The sequence below is a fragment of the Eleginops maclovinus genome, chromosome 12 (assembly GCF_036324505.1).
Source record: "Eleginops maclovinus isolate JMC-PN-2008 ecotype Puerto Natales chromosome 12, JC_Emac_rtc_rv5, whole genome shotgun sequence".
Classification (NCBI taxonomy): Eukaryota; Metazoa; Chordata; class Actinopteri; order Perciformes; family Eleginopidae; genus Eleginops; species Eleginops maclovinus.
Genome location: NC_086360.1, coordinates 4422555 through 4441560, shown reverse-complemented (window position 1 = coordinate 4441560; position 19006 = coordinate 4422555). Strand labels below are relative to the sequence as shown.

Below are 19006 nucleotides of genomic sequence, written 5' to 3'. Positions count from 1 at the left end.
TGTATTTACATAAATACGTGAGAAACTGGGTACAGTCAAATATAATAACATATGACAAATACTATATACAATATTTAAAGTATTTGCATGATATAGGCTACATTAATGTAATGCATTATGTTTTTTCTGGGGTGGATAAAGGATCATTGTCATTGGGGTCACGGGCCTAGTTAATTAGGCTGGTAGCAGAGGGGAAGAAACTGTAAGACATTACAACAATATGGCAACACTATTAAAAATAAGAAGGCAATCAAAACCAAATGTTACCTTTTGTTATAACCATATTTTTTACTCTGTACTATGTATCCCTGAAGTCAGTGCTTTGTGTGTGTATAATGTATGATTGATAAACTATGAGTTATACTGTTTTAATGTCGGTTTAAATGGCCATTGTGGGGGAAAAGGAAAACTTCAATACAGCAGATTCCTACATGGTTGTGAATCCATTAAATCAAGCGCACCTACCGGTTGTCAACAGTTATTGCGCATGTGGAGCAGCCGTATGGCTCCATGCTTTACGGCAATCAACCCGTATCTTTCAGTTCTCTGTGTAAATCCATGTTCTTTGGTCGCTGAATTGAACCGAGATCTGCAGTCTGCAGTCAGGGAAATAACCCAAACAGACAAAAATGGCTCATCTTACTGAAAACCCCGCTGACAAAGAGAGGTGAGTTATTGTAAAAGCTAGCTTTTTAGCCTAGCTAACGTTAAGCTAAAGCTAACAGTGTTTAGCCTGTCCCTCACGTAGAGTAAAACCCCCGTGTAAAATACCTATGAATTTAAGAATAACGGCTGTATACTTAAATATGACTACATTAATACTTGTTGCTGTATTGTGTCTTAATTCTTTAAGGATCACTCTTTAATTCGGCCTACATTTAATCCGAATTTTAGCTTTAAATACAGCAAACAAAAAGATGATTTTCTTTGGGTTTACATCAACTACAACTCCACGACATAGCAAAACGGGGGATTGTCATATAAACCGAATTTCATTTTAGCTGAATGAACCCTCTACAATGAAACCTTTTTTAAATTACAATCTCTGTGTTGAATTTACAGTCCCATTCTACAAAGTATTCGGCAGAAACCGTGGCAAATGTCTTAAGTTGCCTGTTATTTACGTGAAGTTTGGCTAGTCGTCGCCGTAGCCCTTTAGCATGACGTGTATTAAAGGTCCTTAAACCTCAATAGTTGCACTTGTCTAAAACTGTTCCCACCGAGGTTTCATTATTTTTTTTAAGACTGAGGACTATGGAAGAAATGTTATAATGCTGTGTCTTTTATAAGCTTCTTCTTGTTATAGCTTCTTAGTCAAAGGTTTAGCAAGGGATTTACAAATAGCTTCTCAGAGTTCAGACCAGCCTGAATGTAAAATACAAGTTCTTAAAAGTCACCACGAGTTCTAAGGTAAAGCCAATCAACTTTAAACAGATGGCATTAAAAGAAAACTGCAATAGAACCTCAGATTATTAAAATAATTTGAAAATGTTCAGATAGCTTCTAGTAAATTGATTTTTGTTTAGTCTTTTAAAAAAGTCACTAAAACTCTTTAAGAATTACAATTACCCGATACAATTGCGAAAGCCCAACTCAAAGTTTGTATGTTGCTTATTTTTTTCCATATAACAGCATAACATATTCAATTTACAAAGGTATAAAACAAAGACAATATAATATTTACATATATAAACTGACATATGAGTTTATTCAACTCCTCCTTATCCTGAGACAAAAGCACATTTAAGTCACAGCCGAGCTATGTTTAATATCATCATTATATCAGGATAACTGGTTTACAAAAAAACAATATATAATTTTACCTGAAATTGAGAATAAAGTTGTGATAATAACATGACTTAATCATGATCTGATGACAAGAGACCTGAAACGGCTCTAGTAACATTAGAGCTGAAACATCAGCTGGTTAATCAATTACTTTATTATGAGTAAAATAACTGCCAAATATTTAGATTTTTTTATCAAACAAAAAAATGTGTTGCTATTATTTGTGTGATTGTTAACTGGATATATGTTAGTTAAAAAAATATATAATAAAGACTAAATATTTTAAATTCAATATAAGAGCTATTGTTCTTATCCCATCTGATAAAATAATATAAAACTAAATAATGTTTGCACAGTTTGTGTACTGTAGGGCTTGGTGATATGGAGAAAATCTAGTATCAAGATACTTTTGAGAAATCATCTCAATTGTGCTTGAGAATGTGGATCAGATCTGTTAAATGACCCTGAGTATTGTGGGAATAATAGCTGGGTGGGTCAAGGCAATTAATAGAACAGCTAGAAAAGCCTGGGACATTTAGAAAAATACATCAACTTACTCTATAGCAGCCATTTAAACAATGAAAATACAACAGTTCTGCCATATATCCAACATTTTTGATGATCTCTATTCTCACGATAAAGATATATTTCCCAGCCCCAGTGCATGTTATATTCATTGAACTAGGGACAAGAGTTGAAAATTAGCAATAGCTAGAAACTCTCTGTGCAGCACATCAGTTTCCATGCTTTGTATTTGAACTATGTTAAATTTCATCGTCCCTATGAAATGAAATGAAATTGTTATGTCATATGAACAATGGAAAAGGTCTCATTTAATAGTCCTGAAGTCTAACATTAGTTTTTCTGTGATCTGTTCCAGGTTCATCTGCATCTATCCCATCTACGTCAACAGTAAGAAGACACTGGCTGAAGGACGGAGGATCCCCACAGAGAAGGTTCTTACTCTTCATTGTTTCGAGGATCTGTCACCAGAACATGCAAGGAACTTGATGTTTTGGTGCAGAATAGAGTGGCAATGATTAGTTCACTTTGTGATTAATCAAAAAGATTCCCAAGTATATTGACACTGATGGTTTAAGTACTTTTTCATATTGGAAATTGCATTAAATGCTGTCATCAGCCTCTCAGGTTAACCAATAATTAAATTTAATAATATAATAATAGTAATATAACTTGGTATTTCAGTCCTCATGCCGTGAAGTGTAAGTATTGGAAAAAGTCAAGAACCATTAATATGATTGTTTTAAAGTTAAAAAAAAAAATGAAAAAGTATCCTTATTTTAACCGAGGAATGTGCAAATGTTCAGCGTACGGAGCGATCGGGCTAAGGGTATTTAAGGTGAAGATTTCCTTCTCTCAACATCTTTTTAATTCTTTAAAACTGTGTGTTTGTGTGCAGGCGGTGGAGAACCCGTCCTGCGCTGAGATCAGAGACGTGCTGACAGCAGCCGGAATGAACGTCTATGTGGAGGTAAAAAAAATAACATTTAAAATGAGTTAATAAAAAGTAATCTTCACACTTTCTTGGTTTATTTCTGGTAACCAAGTGGTGCAGTTCGGACCTGCGAGAAGTTTAGTATTAGTAATAATTGAATAGACTATAGTAAAGCAATTGTTGCACCTTCTTTGCAGCAATGAAGCATAGTTAAAAGTATTGTTATCATATGAATGTATAACATACAGTATGTATATATTAAAGCAGTAGTCATTTTTTTAATCTGAAAAAAGTGTCCCCACCACTTTTTCTAACGAAGTGACCCCTGTGTGTTGTCCAGAACAAAATGCATCCCAGGGAGTGGAACAGGGATGTGCAGTTCAGAGGTCGGGTCAGAGTCCAAGTGAAGCAGGAGGACGGCAGCCTCTGTCAGGACAAGTTCTCCTCCCGTAAGTCTGAATTCACTTCATGTTAGAATGTATGTTTTGACATTAAATTCCGGGTTGTTCCTTGTACTACTTTTGTGTAAATGGGAGACGTCACGCTCCACTTCAAGTTGGCGAGACAAGTTAGCCTTTAAATGGACAACACAAGTGTTTGTTCTCGGTTTAGATGGTGGAAAGGCTAGTTTTTCTGACCCCAATATTTGGCACATAATTGTTCACCATAAATTGCATATGACTTTACATTTGGACTTTATTGGATTTTTTCTTGAAAGTCATATGAAAGTTATATAACAGACATAAACGCAGGTGAGCACTTTTACTAAAGAACTATTTTCTTTCCAACTGTATCACTGCACTGAAGGTAGCAGGACAATGACTTCATTTATAAGTGAATGCATGCTTGATTTTGATGTTTGTTTTTGTATTCCCTCAGGAAAAGATGCAATGTTGAATGTGATATTATTTGATGTTTCTATTCCTTCAGGTTTGCAATGATATTTATTTTAGGGTTTTATTTCCTCAGGTAAAGATGTCATGTTTTACGTAGCGGAGATGATCCCCAAACTAAAGACTCGGACCCAGAAGAGTGGATCAGGAGACGCCAGCTCTCAGCAAGGAGAGGGAGGAAAGAAGAGCAAGAAAAAGAAGAAATAGACTTGTGTAAATTGCATTTTTTCTTTTTAAATTAATTTTAAATTTGAGCTCAGTCAGCCAAAATCAAACTCTGAAACTACACTGAAGCCAGTTGTTTTTTTAAAAGAACTTTATTAACATGAAGATGTTGAGCTGTAGGCTTCCAAAGGGAAATATTTCCGTTTTCCCTTTTTCGATTCTTTATGTTTGGACCCTACTGAACATTTCTATGATGGGTGATCTGTAACACCTCCTCACAGCTGATCATGAAGTTTCCCAAAAAAAAAGGCAGATAAAAGAGCTTATTTCTGTTATTTCAAGTTTCAAAGTGGCTGGAGTGCTTCATTTGTTTCAGTTTAACACTTTGTCCCTTTTTACTCCCTTTTTTTTCAACTACATTGTGTCTGTTTGAAGACAAGATGAATAAAGAGTTCATTTTCTCACATTTTGTGTTGGTTTAATATGAGATATCCTGTCAAAGAAAAGTAGTTTTAAGAGCATTTTTGGATAAATTAAGGCTAAACATTTGTCCTCATTCACACTTCTCATGGCTTTTTCGCTGTCACCTTAGCCTCTGGATGTCTTTGCTGCAGTTGAGAACGGGTGAAATTACTGAATCCAAGCTTTCAGGGGGGGTTGTTTTGCGTAAACCAGCTCATGTTAAGCCAAATCTATGTTTGATGAAGTTACCTTCTACTTTAACATTGTCTCAGTTTCTTCTTTTTATTTTTCAAAGGATCCCTATTATGCTAGATTTTTTCACCTTCCTTCCGAATCCAGAGCCCTCTCTGCTCTTATTGGTTAGCTAAACCTTAGACTAAAGCTAAATATGTAACAGCATCCAAAAAGTAAATGTATTCTAAAGATTCAATTAAAAAAAATGTCACGTCAGGCAAAAAACAAGCTGATCATACAATACATTACAACAGAGCAGATTAAAAAAAATAATGGTTGATATAAATAATGAATAATAATTAGAGGAATATTTAAAGGATCATTACATTTTTAGGACCGACTAAAACTGACCAATACAATTGATTTAAGGATCTTTTAACAACTATGTTCCTGTAATATTTAAATAATATTGCTTATGGATGTTTTTACCTTTTAATAAAACAGAGAAAACAACGTAGTTAAGAGATGTGTTACTCTTTATGCATAAAACAGAGAGAATTGTGGTATTGGAAAGATGATCATTTAAATCCGACCAAAATTATTATTTTACAGTCAGTATACTTTTAAGACAGTTGCTCCATTTCAGAATAGGAAAATACAACAAGTATTAGTATACAAATAAGAAGTTAATATAAGAATAAACACATCCAATAAACAAAAATAGGTTTATTTTATGAAATATTTCAAATTAATTTGACCTTTTTTAGGAATACAAAACTTACTAGGTAAATGGGTTTTTTCGGTTTGTCAGTTTAGGCTACCACGGAAGTGACGTCCTCTGCTGTCTAGGTTACCAGGCAACGTTGTATTTTTGCATTTAGACTAATTTGCCATCGAGTGCGCCCGGCTCGCCTTTAAAGCGAAGTTACTGGATAGACACAGGATGGCCGGCTCTCTGTATGACCCGAGCCGGGCTCCGGTGGCCTACGGCCGGAGGGCCGTGCCTCAGCTTTTCGAGGAGCTGCAGCAGCCGGAGGCGGCCCGGAGGCTGCGGGCTCTGGCTTCACTGTGCGACCTGCTGCGGGACCCGGAGCGGATCTACTGCACTGTTAGCGGAGGTAACGAGCAGCCCGTGGTGGAAAGTAATTAAGTATTTTACTCAAGCAGAGGAGAAGAAGTACTGAAAGTAGGCCTATTCAGTAAAGTCAAAGTATGTAAACAGTGTAAAAATACTGGGTTACAAGTAAAAGTCCTGCATTCAAAATTGTACCTATTTAAAAGTAAAAATACTTAAAATCTAAATATTATCATCAACATTTACTTTAATTACCAAAAGTTACAAGACTCATTATGCAAAATGGCCCATTTAAGCACCATATACATTTTAAATATTTTATTCAAAAATTGATGCGTTAATGCGTTCATCACTTCAATGTTGCCCCTGGTAAAGAAGGGGTTTATTTGAATTACTTTATATACTACTGAGAAATGTAACATGATAAGGAATTACTTCAGTACAATTGTATGGTACTTGTACTTTACATGAGTATTTCCATTTTCTGCTATACTTATACTTCTACTCCACTTCAGTTCAGAGGTAAATGGTGTACTTCGACTCCTCTACATGTATTTAATCCCTTAAATTACTTTACAGATTTGGATTAATGATGGTAAATATAATCAGCCCTTAAATCAGACCCAGACTTTAGTTCACCTGGAGTAAATCCAGCAGCTACCCTGCAGTATACAAAGCCATTCAAACTAGCTGCACCTTTACCAGCTCTGAGAACACTTTAATGATCAATAATTATAAAACATATCAGAGATATTATTCTGAAATGGACCAATCAGACAATGACTACTTTTACTGTCGCTACTTTAAGTACATTTAGATGAGAGTACTTTCTACTTTTACTTCAACTTTTATTGTTTATTTCAAAATCTTAATCTGATTCTATTTAAGTGATATTAAAACTTTTTTTTTTGTTATTTTCATTTTATTGCACATTCTTACTTAACATTATTATGTTTAGTTAAATGCTTTGATTCTATTATATTTTGATCAACCTTGTATTTTATTCCATTCTTTTCATTTCTTAGGATGTGCATGTTGTTCATGGAAAATATACAATTGATTTTCCCAGTATTCATAAACACATTGCTTTAACCATTCTGCAGGTTTTCTGGACCAGTTAAAGATTTTGCTTAAGGATGAAGATTCAATAGTGAGAGCAAAAAACTGTGAGCTGCTTCACCTGCTGACCGCCCACAGAATTGGCAGGTAGGCAGATGGACAGACGGACAGACAGAAAGACAGACGGACAGACAGACAGACGAACAGACAGACGAACAGACAGACAGACAGACAGACAGACAGACAGACAGACAGACAGACAGACAGACAGACAGACAGACAAACGTTTAAATAGTTAGTGGCATAGAGAAAGAAGATACAGTATATCAATAAAAAATAATGAGCTGGAAAGCAAAAATAAAGACTTAGTTCTGCAAAATACCACAAGCACAACCATGCATGGTACCAGGAGGTGGCAGTATAACACAAATAATTGAGAGTCACAATATTTAAATGTTTTTTGACACAATGAAGTTTTACCAATTGGAAATATAGTCGTGCAGTAAATGAGTCCTAAAACCTGGAAATGAGATAGCATTTTACCATGCCCTGTTCACTCATCTCAAAGTCAACTGTCTTTTTAGCTTGTTTTTGATTAGCTGCCTGAAATAAGATCTGGTTAACACAAGCTTAAGATATTTTTTACGTTTTAGTTTCTACGACATGAAATAAGTCAGTAAATGCCCCACGCGTGAATGTCCGAAGCTGCCATAAACACAAATAGAAAATAGTTAACAGAAAAAAACAGTACATGGATGATGGCAGTTTTAAATAAATTGTTGATATAGTGACGGTCTCTGTTGTGTCCTCCTGCAGACAGGCACTGCTCTCCTCCTCCTTCCTCCCTCACCTCTCAGAGCTGATGGACGACTCCTCATCATCCTGCAGGAGAAACGTCCAACGAGTGCTGAACCGCCTTACTCTGATGCCTGCAGGTAACCGGATCACGTGTGATTCAAGTTACAGATTTGATTTAATTATTTTTGTTTGGCAACCACAATTCACTTAGGTGTCGGGCACAAACTGTTCATTCTGAAAAACATTATGCATTACTCAGTGGTGTAAAGCAACTAAGTACATTTGCTCAAGTAAAATGTTGAGGTTCTTTACTTGAGTATTTCCATTTAATGCTACTTTGTACATCTACCCTACTCCAATTCAGAGGTAAATGGCTTACTTTTGCTTCACTGTATTTATGTAATACCTTTGGTTACTTTACAGGTTAGGATTAATGATGGTAAATATGATCAACCCTTAAATCAGACTTTAGTTCACCTGGAGTAAATTCAGCAGCTACCCTGCAGTATACAAAGCCATTCAAACTAGCTGCACCTTTACCAGCTCTGAGAACACTTTAATGATCAATAATTATAAAACATATCAGAGATATTATTCTGAAATGGACCAATCAAACAATGACTTCTTTTAATTTTGGTACTTTAAGTGATTTCTAATACTTTTGTACTTTTACTTGAGTAACATTCTGCTATATGGTTGTTATTTGATTGGTTGCACATCAAAACGGCAGGGCTAACAGCCCACGATTGAACGGAGTAGGGAGAAGACCCCGTTTTTATACCTGGCCCTTACTCAAAAATAGATGGCCTGTCATTACAACTGCTAGTTACATAACACACTTTTACAGTAACATAAGAACACCAAACTAAAGTAATCAACAATCTACCAGCAGCAAACATCTTCACACTGTCATCCTCGAGGAAGGAATGTGGTCAGAAAAACCTCTTGAATGATCGTGATCGGCGATCACTTAAACGTTTGGTGAAATCAATTCGTAAAAAAACAACAGTAGAACTCACGGCTATGTTTAATAGTGAAAGTAAGAACATTTCCACACACACAATGCGAAGGGAACTCAAGGGATTGGGACTAAACAGCTGTGTAGCCGTAAGAAAAGCACTTGTCAGTGAGACTTAACGGAAATACGGCTTCAATTTGTTAGGGAGCGTAAATATTGGACTCTGGAGCAATGGAAGAAGGTCATGTGGTCTGATGAGTCCAGATTTACCCTGTTCCAGAGTGATGGGCGCATCAGGGTAAGAAGAGAGGTGTCTGAAGTGATGCACCCATCATGCCTAGTGCCTACTGTACAAGCCTGTGGGGGCAGTGTTATGATCTGGGGTTGCTGCAGTTGGTCTGGTCTAGGTTCAGCAACGTTATGTACCCAAAGAATGAGGTCAGCTGACTACCTGAATATACTGAAGGACCAGGTTATTCCATCAATGGATTTTTTCTTCCCTGGTGGCACGGGCATGTTCCAAGATGACAATGCCAGGATCCATCGGACTCAAATTGTGAAAGAGTGGTTCAGGGAGCATGAGACATCATTTTCACACATGGATTGGCCCCCACAGAGTCCAGACCTGAACCCGATTGAGAATCTTTGGGATGTGCTGGAGAAGACTTTGCGTGGTGGTCCGAATCTCCCGTCATCAATACAAGATCTTGGCGAAAAATGAATCAAGACAGAAATAAATGTGACATTGCAGAAGCTTGTGGAATCGATGCCACAGTAAATGCGTGCCGTAATCAAAGCTAAAGGCGGTCCAACGAATATTAGAGTGTGTGCCCTTTTTTTTGGCCAAGCAGTGTATGTATGCTATACCAATCACTGTTACCATGTGTTTTAACACTACATATCTGAAGACTTTATATCTAGGATTTTTGCTATTATATAATGAAAAATAAACAAACACATTCAAATCTTTTTAATAAAGTTTTACTTTTGGCAGCAATGCTCAAAAGCAGCAACAGTCAATTTGACAGTAAAACTACTGCTATTATTATTATATTTTATTTGCTATTATTATTATATTTTATTTGCTATTATTATTATGATTTGTTATTATTATTATTATATTTTATTTGTCATTATTATATTTTATTTGTTGTTATTGTTATTATTATTATTATTATTATATTTTATTTGTTGTTATTGTTATTATTATTATTATATTTTATTGTTATTATTATTATTATTATTATATTTTTATTTGTTGTTATTATTATTATTATTATATTTTATTTGTTATTATTATTATATTTTATTTGTTATTATTATTATATTTTATTTGTTATTATTATTATAATATTTTATTTGTTATTATTATTATTATTTCATTTCCCTAGGTATCTTATTTCTCTCCTTGCTGTAACCATATTATTCCTCTCTGGGGGTCAATACTTTTTTATATTTAAAAAAATGAATTAAAAAAAATCACTGACAAATTGATTCAATATTTCATCAAACATGTCAATACACGGAATCAGCAGTGACATAGTGATGCATTAAAAACATTGTTATGAAATATTATTAAAAGTTATGTATGTTTTGACAAATACTTTGGGTGATCATTTATCTGTTTATCTTTGCTCTTTTCTCCCAACAAGTGTGTCTGACCTGAGCTTATGTCCATGCAGGTGCAGAAGCTCTTCTGACTCTGGTTCCTAAACTAATGCTGAAGCTCACAGAGGAGGTAGAGGAGGAAGAGGAGGTGCAGGTGCTGCTCCTCTCCACCCTCAGCTCCTGCTCCTGTCAGGACCCTCTGCCTGCTCTGGCGTCTGACGGCGTGTCGATCCTTCGCCACAAACTATCCAACAGCTCCACAGACATCCGCAGAGAAGCGACAGCCGCCTTGATGGCCCTCAGGTTAAGCACTAGACTCTCAACCTCTTTGATTTAATTGTTTACATTGTGGAGGAAGTGCATTTTTATATGTTTAACTTCAAGTGACACTTCACCTCCCATACAGTGCCTAAAGTAAACTTAACGCTCTCATGTCATGAACTCATGGCACATTTGCACTTCTTTTGGCTAGCGCTCCACCACATTCTACGTGATAGGCTAAGAGGCGGGAAATCTCTAAGCATTTGACCAATCACAAACTTTATATATACTTGGTCTATGATCACAACAGAGTCAGCCCGCTAACCGTTCAGAGCAGACTGGGCTCTGGTTTCAGACAGAGGGTGAAAAGAGGTGCTGCATCACAGGCAGTATGAGAAAAATAAAGAGCCTTTTGAACATTAAAGCATGGAGACATGTCACAGTAGAGGCAGTCAATACAAATATGAAACTGAAAATGAGTATAATAGGGCCTCTTTAAGTCTAAATTGTCATTTACCTGAAGTAAATATCAACAACTCCTCTCAGTCTTTCTACTTCCAAAAAAGCTCACTTTGCTTGTTTTCACAAGTGCATTTGCTATGCTTCAAATGTGTAAATGTGAGGCAGCCAACATAGCCACATGCAAGAAAAAAAGTTAATTCTGCCTTTAAACTGAAGTTCAGCTCATTTAAGTTCCTTCCAGCATTTTTACTTCGACTTACCCTGCAGTTTCTTCTTGCCATCATAGGTTGAAAAAATTCAATCTAACCTTTCAGCATATTGTAAACAAAGACATGCAAAGTAATATTTTAAAAAATGGTAAAAAATAACAACCTGTTCTCTCATGGTTTCAGTGTTTGTGAGGACGGTATGCGGCAGGTGTGTGAGGAGGAGGTGCTTCCTGTCCTGGTCAACCTGCTGCGGGACAATGACGTAGAGGTTCAGGCCAACGCTGCTGGAGTCATCATGTACGCTGCTATCATCAAGGAAGGTACAAACACTCGCCTCGTTCTTTTTTTCTCACTGCACATTCCTAATTCAATGGTTGCATTCATGTTCAGACCTCAGGTTTGAATTATAACAACTTTGTTTTGGGGAATCACGTTCTATTCTGTCTAAGAAATTCATCTACACCCACAAAGACTCAGTTAATGTCACAATAGACAAAAAGGCAAGGAACAAATATATCTCCATGGTTTGGTTTGGTGTCAAAACTGCACAATGTTTATTAAATGAACAGATTTAGCAGCCATAGACTGTAGGTTGCGACTGACGTTGCTGTTGTCTGTAGGACAGCAGTGCTTTCAGACCAATAGTGGAGTAACTGAAGTAAGAACAAATTCTATGTTGCAACAGCTTGACAGTTGCGTTTGTCCCACACTGATTGGCTTATCACTTGTCCCCCACATTAGTTGATTTTTTTTTTGTGACGATTTAACCAGGCGAGTTTGTATGAACCAAAAAGCTGGAGTGAGGAACTTTGGTCCCCCCTTCTGAAAGTGAGAGTCATTACACAAACACTGTCAAAGCTCCTTGACATCCTGACATATGCTATATTATAGGTCTCAAACATATATTTTTTAAAAATGTCTCTGACATGTTTTGGTCAAAATACCAAACAGATCAATGATTTTAGCATGTCCGCTACCCCTCTGTTTCAGCCCCGTTTTCGAAAGTGCTGATTCTGTGACTTTCGCTTTAAACTTGAGCTGAGTTGAAGCTGGCCACGCCCCTTTGGAGCGTCATGATCTCTCTGTCTGAAGAGAGAAGTTTCTAAGGGAGAAGCTCAGCTAAACGCTGCTGTGATTAAACGCCATATAGAGCTCCTGCAGATGATGTCATATATGCTGGTCACGTGACGAGATACGACAGGGGCAGCCATTTTGGCAGTCATCGCGGCAGTAAATTGACAGGCACTGGCAGACTGTCAAGGATGGTGGATAACTGCTGTGCACCAGGTTGCACAAATAGGCGTGGGAAAAAGAAAGGTGTATCGTATTATCGCATTCCTAAAGACGCGGAGAGGAGGGAGAAGTGGATTGGAGCGATTAAAAGAGCCAGGAGCCTTCAGAAAAAGACTGAAAGATGGGACCCCCCGGCCGTTGGCTTTCGCTTATGCAGTGATCACTTCATATCAGGTGGGTGAAGGAATACAGTACAATGCTACAAAAAGTTTCTGGTCAGTTTAATTAAATTTAATTAGTTTAATTTAAGAAGTAGCACCCAGTTATTATAGCTAACGGACACTGTGATGTCCCTTTTTAACTCAACAAGTGTGGCTCTGGCGCAGCCTAGCCAGTTAGCAAGTTAGCTTGTAGCAAGCTAGTGGTAAACAAACCCGTGTTGAAATATTCCTTCTTATTTTGTAGGGAGAAAGAGTGATAATCCGTTGAGTCCGGATTTTAGCTAGCCAAGCTAATAAACAAACAATGCTAACGTGACACTGCCTATCAAACTGGAATAATTTAATACTTACCCTTGCAGTGATGATGCCGAAGTTTTTGGATGTAAGACTCCACAGTTGAATGTTGTTTACGAAGCCGGACTGACACCATTTGTAAGCCTCCAAGCTTTTGTACGCTCTGAGGGAGTCTCCTGAGTACACTGATGGAAAGCTTACAAGATAGCTGTGGATGTCTGCGTAGCGCAAGTCGGGTACATCGTCTTCAGAGCAGGAGGTTATGCTCTTGAAAAGCACACCGGGTGAATTATATGGGTCGCTTATATTTAATCTCTCTAATTTTGTACTATAAAGCCGAATTTCACTTGAATTAAAATGAGAAGTATACTCGCTCGGTAAGAAAACACTGGCACCGGTGGTCATGTTGACTGCCAAAATGGTGGCTCCCAACCAAAAGTCACGTGACCGCAGGAGCTCTATTACAGTATCTCATAAAAGTGAGTACACCCCTCACATTTTTGTAAATATGTTATTATATGTTTTCATGGGACAACACTGAAGATATGACACTTTGATACAATGTAAAGTAGTCAGTGTACAGCTTGTATAACAGTGTAAATTAGCTGTGCCCTCAAAATAACTCAACGCACAGTCATTAATGTCTAAACCACTGGCAACAAAAGTGAGTACACCCCTTAGTGAAAATGTATATTTTCATATCTCACATTTCATATCTCATTTTCAAATGTACATATCTTCAGTGTTGTCCCATGAAGAAGAAGAAGAAGAAGAAGAAGAAGAAGAAGAAGAAGAAGAAGAAGAAGAAGAAGACATACTTTTATTAATCCCTTACAGGGAAATTGCTTTCTCTATGTGTTGACACACATTAAACACACAGAGGATATACATGCACAAACACAGAGGAAATACATGCACACACAACCACATGCAGAGGAGAGGTGGCAGAGCAGAGAGGCAGCCCGGTACCCGGCGCCAAGGGAGCAGATAGAGGTTAGGTGCCTTGCTCAAGGCCCCCCAAAAAAGATATAATAAAAATATTTACAAAAATGTGAGGGGTGTACTCACTTTTGTGAGATACTGTATGTTCCAAACCACATCCAGCATTATTTCTGAAACTCATCTCAGTGTTTACCACTAGAACAGAGACATTATATGTAAAACAGCTCTAAGTCCCTCCTGCAGACATCCTGCTGAATACACAGACACACAGATGAGCTGCGGAGGGGATTCAGCTTGCGACTGTATGGGGGACGATAGGTTGAGACGTGTCACATGGGCGGGACGTTGCCAGGAGTTCAATGTAAAGCCAGCCCACATTTCAGATATGATGTCATAACCAAAGCAAATCTGGATCAGCTTGTTTGTACCCTCGTTTTTAGAGATGTGGATAAGGACGAAAAGAGAGAGGGTTGTATTTTCTGACACTTGGTGAGTCTCCTTACACACCGGGGACACGTACTTATGTAGAAAAGACAGCAAAAAGTGCATTTTTTATAATAGGGGACCTTTAAAGCGCTGCATAAATGCTATGCTGCAAACACAAAATGCTGTAAATAAAAAACACTGAAAACTGATGCACACAGCCGGGACCGGAGCACCGCTCGGGGATAACATAGTTGGCCAACTGTCACTGTTGGCATAGTGAGTTTCAAGGTTTCAAGTTTCAAGGTTTTATTGGTCATATGCACAGCATATACAACGTATATGTTGGCAATGAAAATCTTATATCCCATGCTCCTCCAACAACTCAACATACATGGTGCAAATAAGATAATAAAATAGTGCAAAAAGAGAGAAGAATATTTACAATAACAACAATAAAGATTTGAGGATGTGAAATATGTACATATGTGGAATACATTGAGAGTATTTAAATACTTTACACTGTTGAATGAGGAGGTATGGGCAGATGCATATATTACGTATAACAGATGTATATGATATGTATAATATATAGATACAGTATGTGTACTATGAACACATATGTATGGCAGATGTGTATAATATATATATATATATGTATATGTGTGTGTCGTTACTATAAACAGATGTGAGTAGAGCTCAGGAGTTCAGCAGTCTTATTGCCTGTGGTATAAAACTGTCCCTGAGTCTGGTGGTCTTGTTCCGGAGTGTCCCCTGGTTACTGTTCTGACCTTCTTCCAGCTTTTTTTCATTTGCAGCGTTTCATTGTGAGTGTTGTCACATGTGTTTTCCAGTTGGTGAAGATGTTTCTTTGTTTGCATGTGTTTTGCCACATTTGTGTTTTATTTATTTGCATAATTTCTGAAGCTGCAGCGTTTCTCCTAAAAGGAATGTTATGCCATTGGAGCGTGTTTGCACCTGTCGGTCACCGTAATTTCCCTACTTCCTCTTCCCTCATGACAACTGTACAGGCAGGTGAATTTTTGTCTCATTCTTTATCTTGATCATCAACTCCATAAACCTTTCTTAGACGCGTGAAACAACGCCATCATAACCATAGGTAGGGCGTCCTTACAGTGAAAACAAATAGTAAGTTTGATTTATACGATAACCTCCCTTGCTAGCTCGCTCCACTTCATACAGATGTTATCTGATCAGTTGCGTGTGAAAAGTCAGCAACAATTGAGGCTCAGCACACGCAATTTCAATTTTAAATACACTGAAATAGCATTGTGTGACCTCGTGGCAAAGGTTCATTGTAATGGATGTCCATTCATATGTAAATGTCCCACACCATGTGACTCCTGATGACCAATCAGGTAACACATACAGTATGTGCCGGTACAGAGTTTGATTGTAGGTATTGTTGGGATAAGGACTGAGATCCTTAACTTAAGTTAAAATTTAAAAAAAATTATATAAATAATTGTAGTGGAATACAAAGTACAATAGTTGCATCTGAAATGTAGATAAACACAGATATGTCCAAGAAGTACTTAAGTGCAATACTAGACTAAATGTACTTGTTTACTTTACATCACTGATTAGGTAAGCAACAGTGTCTGGACCTTGACGTCATTCCCATCCTCCTCAGTCTGGTGTCCCCGGATGATGAGGAAGAGAAGGATATGGAGAGGAAGAAGGCTCTCGTCATGTACTCCCTGAGGGCCCTGACCGCGCTGGCTGAAGCTCCACAGGGCCGCTGCTTCCTGCTGGAGCAGCTCCCCCTGCTGGTGAGGAGGAGCGAGGCTGCAGAGGAGGACCAGGACATCCGGAACAACGCTCAGAACGCAGTTAGGGTCGTCACCTGGACTCCCTGCAACACTGGTGACCTACGACCTCCTGCATACAGCTGCTTGCCAACCTCAGCTTAACAGATAATAAATAGTGTAATTGAATTATGAATATTTTTGATTCATTGCAACACAATAGTGGAAATTGGCTCAATTGGGTCAAATCAGATTTATTTGAGGACTAATCTATATTTTATAATAGTTGTAGAGGCTAAACCAATGCTTTAAACATCTGAGGATCCGCTATCTTGGCGTAATTGACGCTCACAAAGTTTTCCAGGTGAATAAAGTCCGATACAAAGTTTCTAGTTAAATACAGTCCTTTTATTTCCTTTTACTGGTGTCCATTTAACTTGCTTTGTTTTTTCATTCACCATGCATAATATTACAGTTCACACAATACCTTAGCAAATGTCTGTAATCCCATGTTTGTGTGTGTTCTCTGTGTGCATGTTCTCTGTGTAAGAGAGTCATTTTGTGCTTCTTCCATTTTCCAATAATCAAATCAGTTGTCTCTTTCTCACGAAGCTGCTTGCTGGTGGTCTTGTCTTCTATTCCAGCCTTGTGCCGGTCTACAGTCTGGTCCCTGATGTCCTTAGACATTAGTTCCTCCATGATCACAAGACCTGTCTTTGGTCTGGCCCTCGGTAGAGAGGTTGTAATCCAATTTATTGACTGAGGAAAGGTGTCTTTTATCCAGATAAAGAGTTGATTGCCTTATTTTTAACCTTCCTCTGCTTTCCTTTTGCACCCCCCAAGATATTCTTTCTGATGTTTTTCCCTTTTCGCCGGTCCTCCTCTTCCAATCGCAGCTTAACTGGTGTATCAGTTAGGATTTCTGAGCGCCTCTTCCTCCTACCCTTGCCATTTTCCTTTCTTGGGCCTGCTTTTGGAAATGACCGAATGATTGATGGACTGAACTGACCTGGCATTGACTCAGAGGTGCTTGGCATCTCTGGAGGAGGAGCAGAGCCAGACGAAAAGTGAGCAGGTGAGGAGCCGGGCAGAAGGTAAGCTGGAGCAGAGCCGCACGGCAGGTGAGCAGGTGAGCAGGTGAGCAGGTGAGCAGGTGAGCAGGTGAGCAGGTGAGGAGCCTGGCGGCAGGTGAGCAGGTGAGGAGCCTGGCGGCAGGTGAGGAGCCTGGTGGCAGGTGAGGAGCCTGGCGGCAGGTGAGCAGGTGAGGAGCCTGGCGGCAGGTGAGCAGGAGAGGAGCCTGGTGGGAGGTGAGCAGGCGAGGAGCCTGGCGGCAGGTGAGCTGGTGAGGAGAATATGTTTATTGTGTGACAAATCACTGAGAAACTGGTAATACTCACAGTAATACTCAGAGTTTAATTTGCATTACCCCACCTCCCCATGTAAAACTAACCCCTTCTGAATAGGGCTTTAGACTGCTGTGTGACTTGTTTTAAATGTTGATTTAAATTACTTACGCAGGAGTAATGATTTTGATGCCATCTGACTGAATGGTTTCTTTCCATTTACCCCTTTCCAATTTATCTGCCGCCCAACTGCATCACTGAAGATCCGGGCGAGCATGTTCCAGGTTACACGTTTAGTGTCATGGCCCCTGATGGTTGCCAGCGAGGAAATCTAAAATGAAAAAAAAACATCTTGTAATTTACAGAAGTAATTGTAGTGCATAGGTGAAGAGGTTAGAGGTCCCACTTGCGAAAGCATTAAAAAAAAGCCTTTTTCATGCTTTCGCAAGCGAGACCTCTAACCTCTTCACCTATTCCACTCTCAGGATGTGTGTGTGTGAATTTTAACAGAACTTTGTCTGGAAGAACACAAAAAACTAAAACTCACCACCCCCTGCTTTGATTGAGAATTGGCAGGGTCTTTGAGCCAGTCTTCAAATCCTGCACCTCCTTCATCGTATCCAGTGGAAACTGCACACACTCAGGAATGTCGAGGTCTTGGCCAGTAGGGTTGAGCTTGCTGGTAAGATAGTTAACCTTTGCGATTAACTGGTCTTGTTGGTGTTTCATATATTCCAGCAAGCTCATGATGTGGACTTCTGCAGCTGTTAAAAAGAACATGAGGATATATAAATCAATTACAGTCTACTTTGGACAACTCATTAAGGCATATTTTACTGAGCAAATAGGAACAGCAAATGTATTTATTTTGTAAACTGTAGGCCACAAAGAAGCCTTAATTTGGTCAAAAACATAAAAAAATGTTCTTACATGTTTACATATTTACTATTCTACAACACACTTAATTAATGCAACATGGCACACCTGCAGTAATGTTTTCTAATCGTTAATAGAGATTATTTGGCACTTATTATATTTGGTCTTGAGAAATGTTAAGGGTAATGCGAAAGAATCACAAAATATCTCTTCATTTATGTCTTATGTTTTAGCTCAACTGTATGCCAAGAGTAGGAAGAAGAAATTGATGAGACTTCAAAATAGTACAATTCCAATAATACACAACCCTACTTTTTATATTCACTTGGATTCAATGTGGGCGTGTGTGTGTTGCATGTTGTGCATGGGTTACATAACTAACCTTTTTTTACTTTTTAAAAAGTGAAATGATTTTAAAGGTTCAGTTTGAGTCTCATAGTCGTTTGCTCACCAGAACAGGCAATGGTGTTTGATCCACGCCTTCCCCCTCGCCATGTAGGTCTGTAGAGCTGGCTTGCCGAAGGGGGTCTATCTTCT

The 19006-nt window shown here is 38.2% G+C and overlaps 2 protein-coding genes across 2 annotated transcripts; both read left to right on the top strand.

Annotated features, from left to right (window-relative positions):
* The first annotated feature begins 457 nt into the window (after positions 1–457).
* On the top strand, positions 458–4768 carry srp19 (signal recognition particle 19). Its single transcript, XM_063898258.1, has 5 exons — positions 458–667; positions 2669–2744; positions 3209–3280; positions 3585–3693; positions 4214–4768. Exons 1-5 carry the CDS (start codon positions 630–632, stop codon positions 4342–4344), a joined length of 426 nt encoding a protein of 141 aa, XP_063754328.1. The 5' UTR covers positions 458–629; the 3' UTR covers positions 4345–4768.
* A 1113-nt stretch (positions 4769–5881) lies between these two features.
* rsph14 (radial spoke head 14 homolog) lies at positions 5882–16571 on the top strand. Its single transcript, XM_063897846.1, has 6 exons — positions 5882–6056; positions 7117–7219; positions 7889–8007; positions 10511–10739; positions 11552–11688; positions 16090–16571. Exons 1-6 carry the CDS (start codon positions 5882–5884, stop codon positions 16413–16415), a joined length of 1089 nt encoding a protein of 362 aa, XP_063753916.1. The 3' UTR covers positions 16416–16571.
* Positions 16572–19006: the final 2435 nt, after the last annotated feature.

Excerpts from the sequence above, each read along its gene's own strand:
- rsph14 (XM_063897846.1), top strand. The coding sequence starts at position 5,882 with ATGGCCGGCTCTCTGTATGACCCGAGCCGGGCTCCGGTGGCCTACGGC. Across the intron at positions 7,220-7,888 it reads ACCGCCCACAGAATTGGCAG|ACAGGCACTGCTCTCCTCCT; the intron begins GTAGGCAGATGG and ends GTCCTCCTGCAG. Across the intron at positions 8,008-10,510 it reads CCTTACTCTGATGCCTGCAG|GTGCAGAAGCTCTTCTGACT; the intron begins GTAACCGGATCA and ends ATGTCCATGCAG.
- srp19 (XM_063898258.1), top strand. The coding sequence starts at position 630 with ATGGCTCATCTTACTGAAAACCCCGCTGACAAAGAGAG. Across the intron at positions 668-2,668 it reads AACCCCGCTGACAAAGAGAG|GTTCATCTGCATCTATCCCA; the intron begins GTGAGTTATTGT and ends GATCTGTTCCAG. Across the intron at positions 3,694-4,213 it reads TCAGGACAAGTTCTCCTCCC|GTAAAGATGTCATGTTTTAC; the intron begins GTAAGTCTGAAT and ends TTATTTCCTCAG.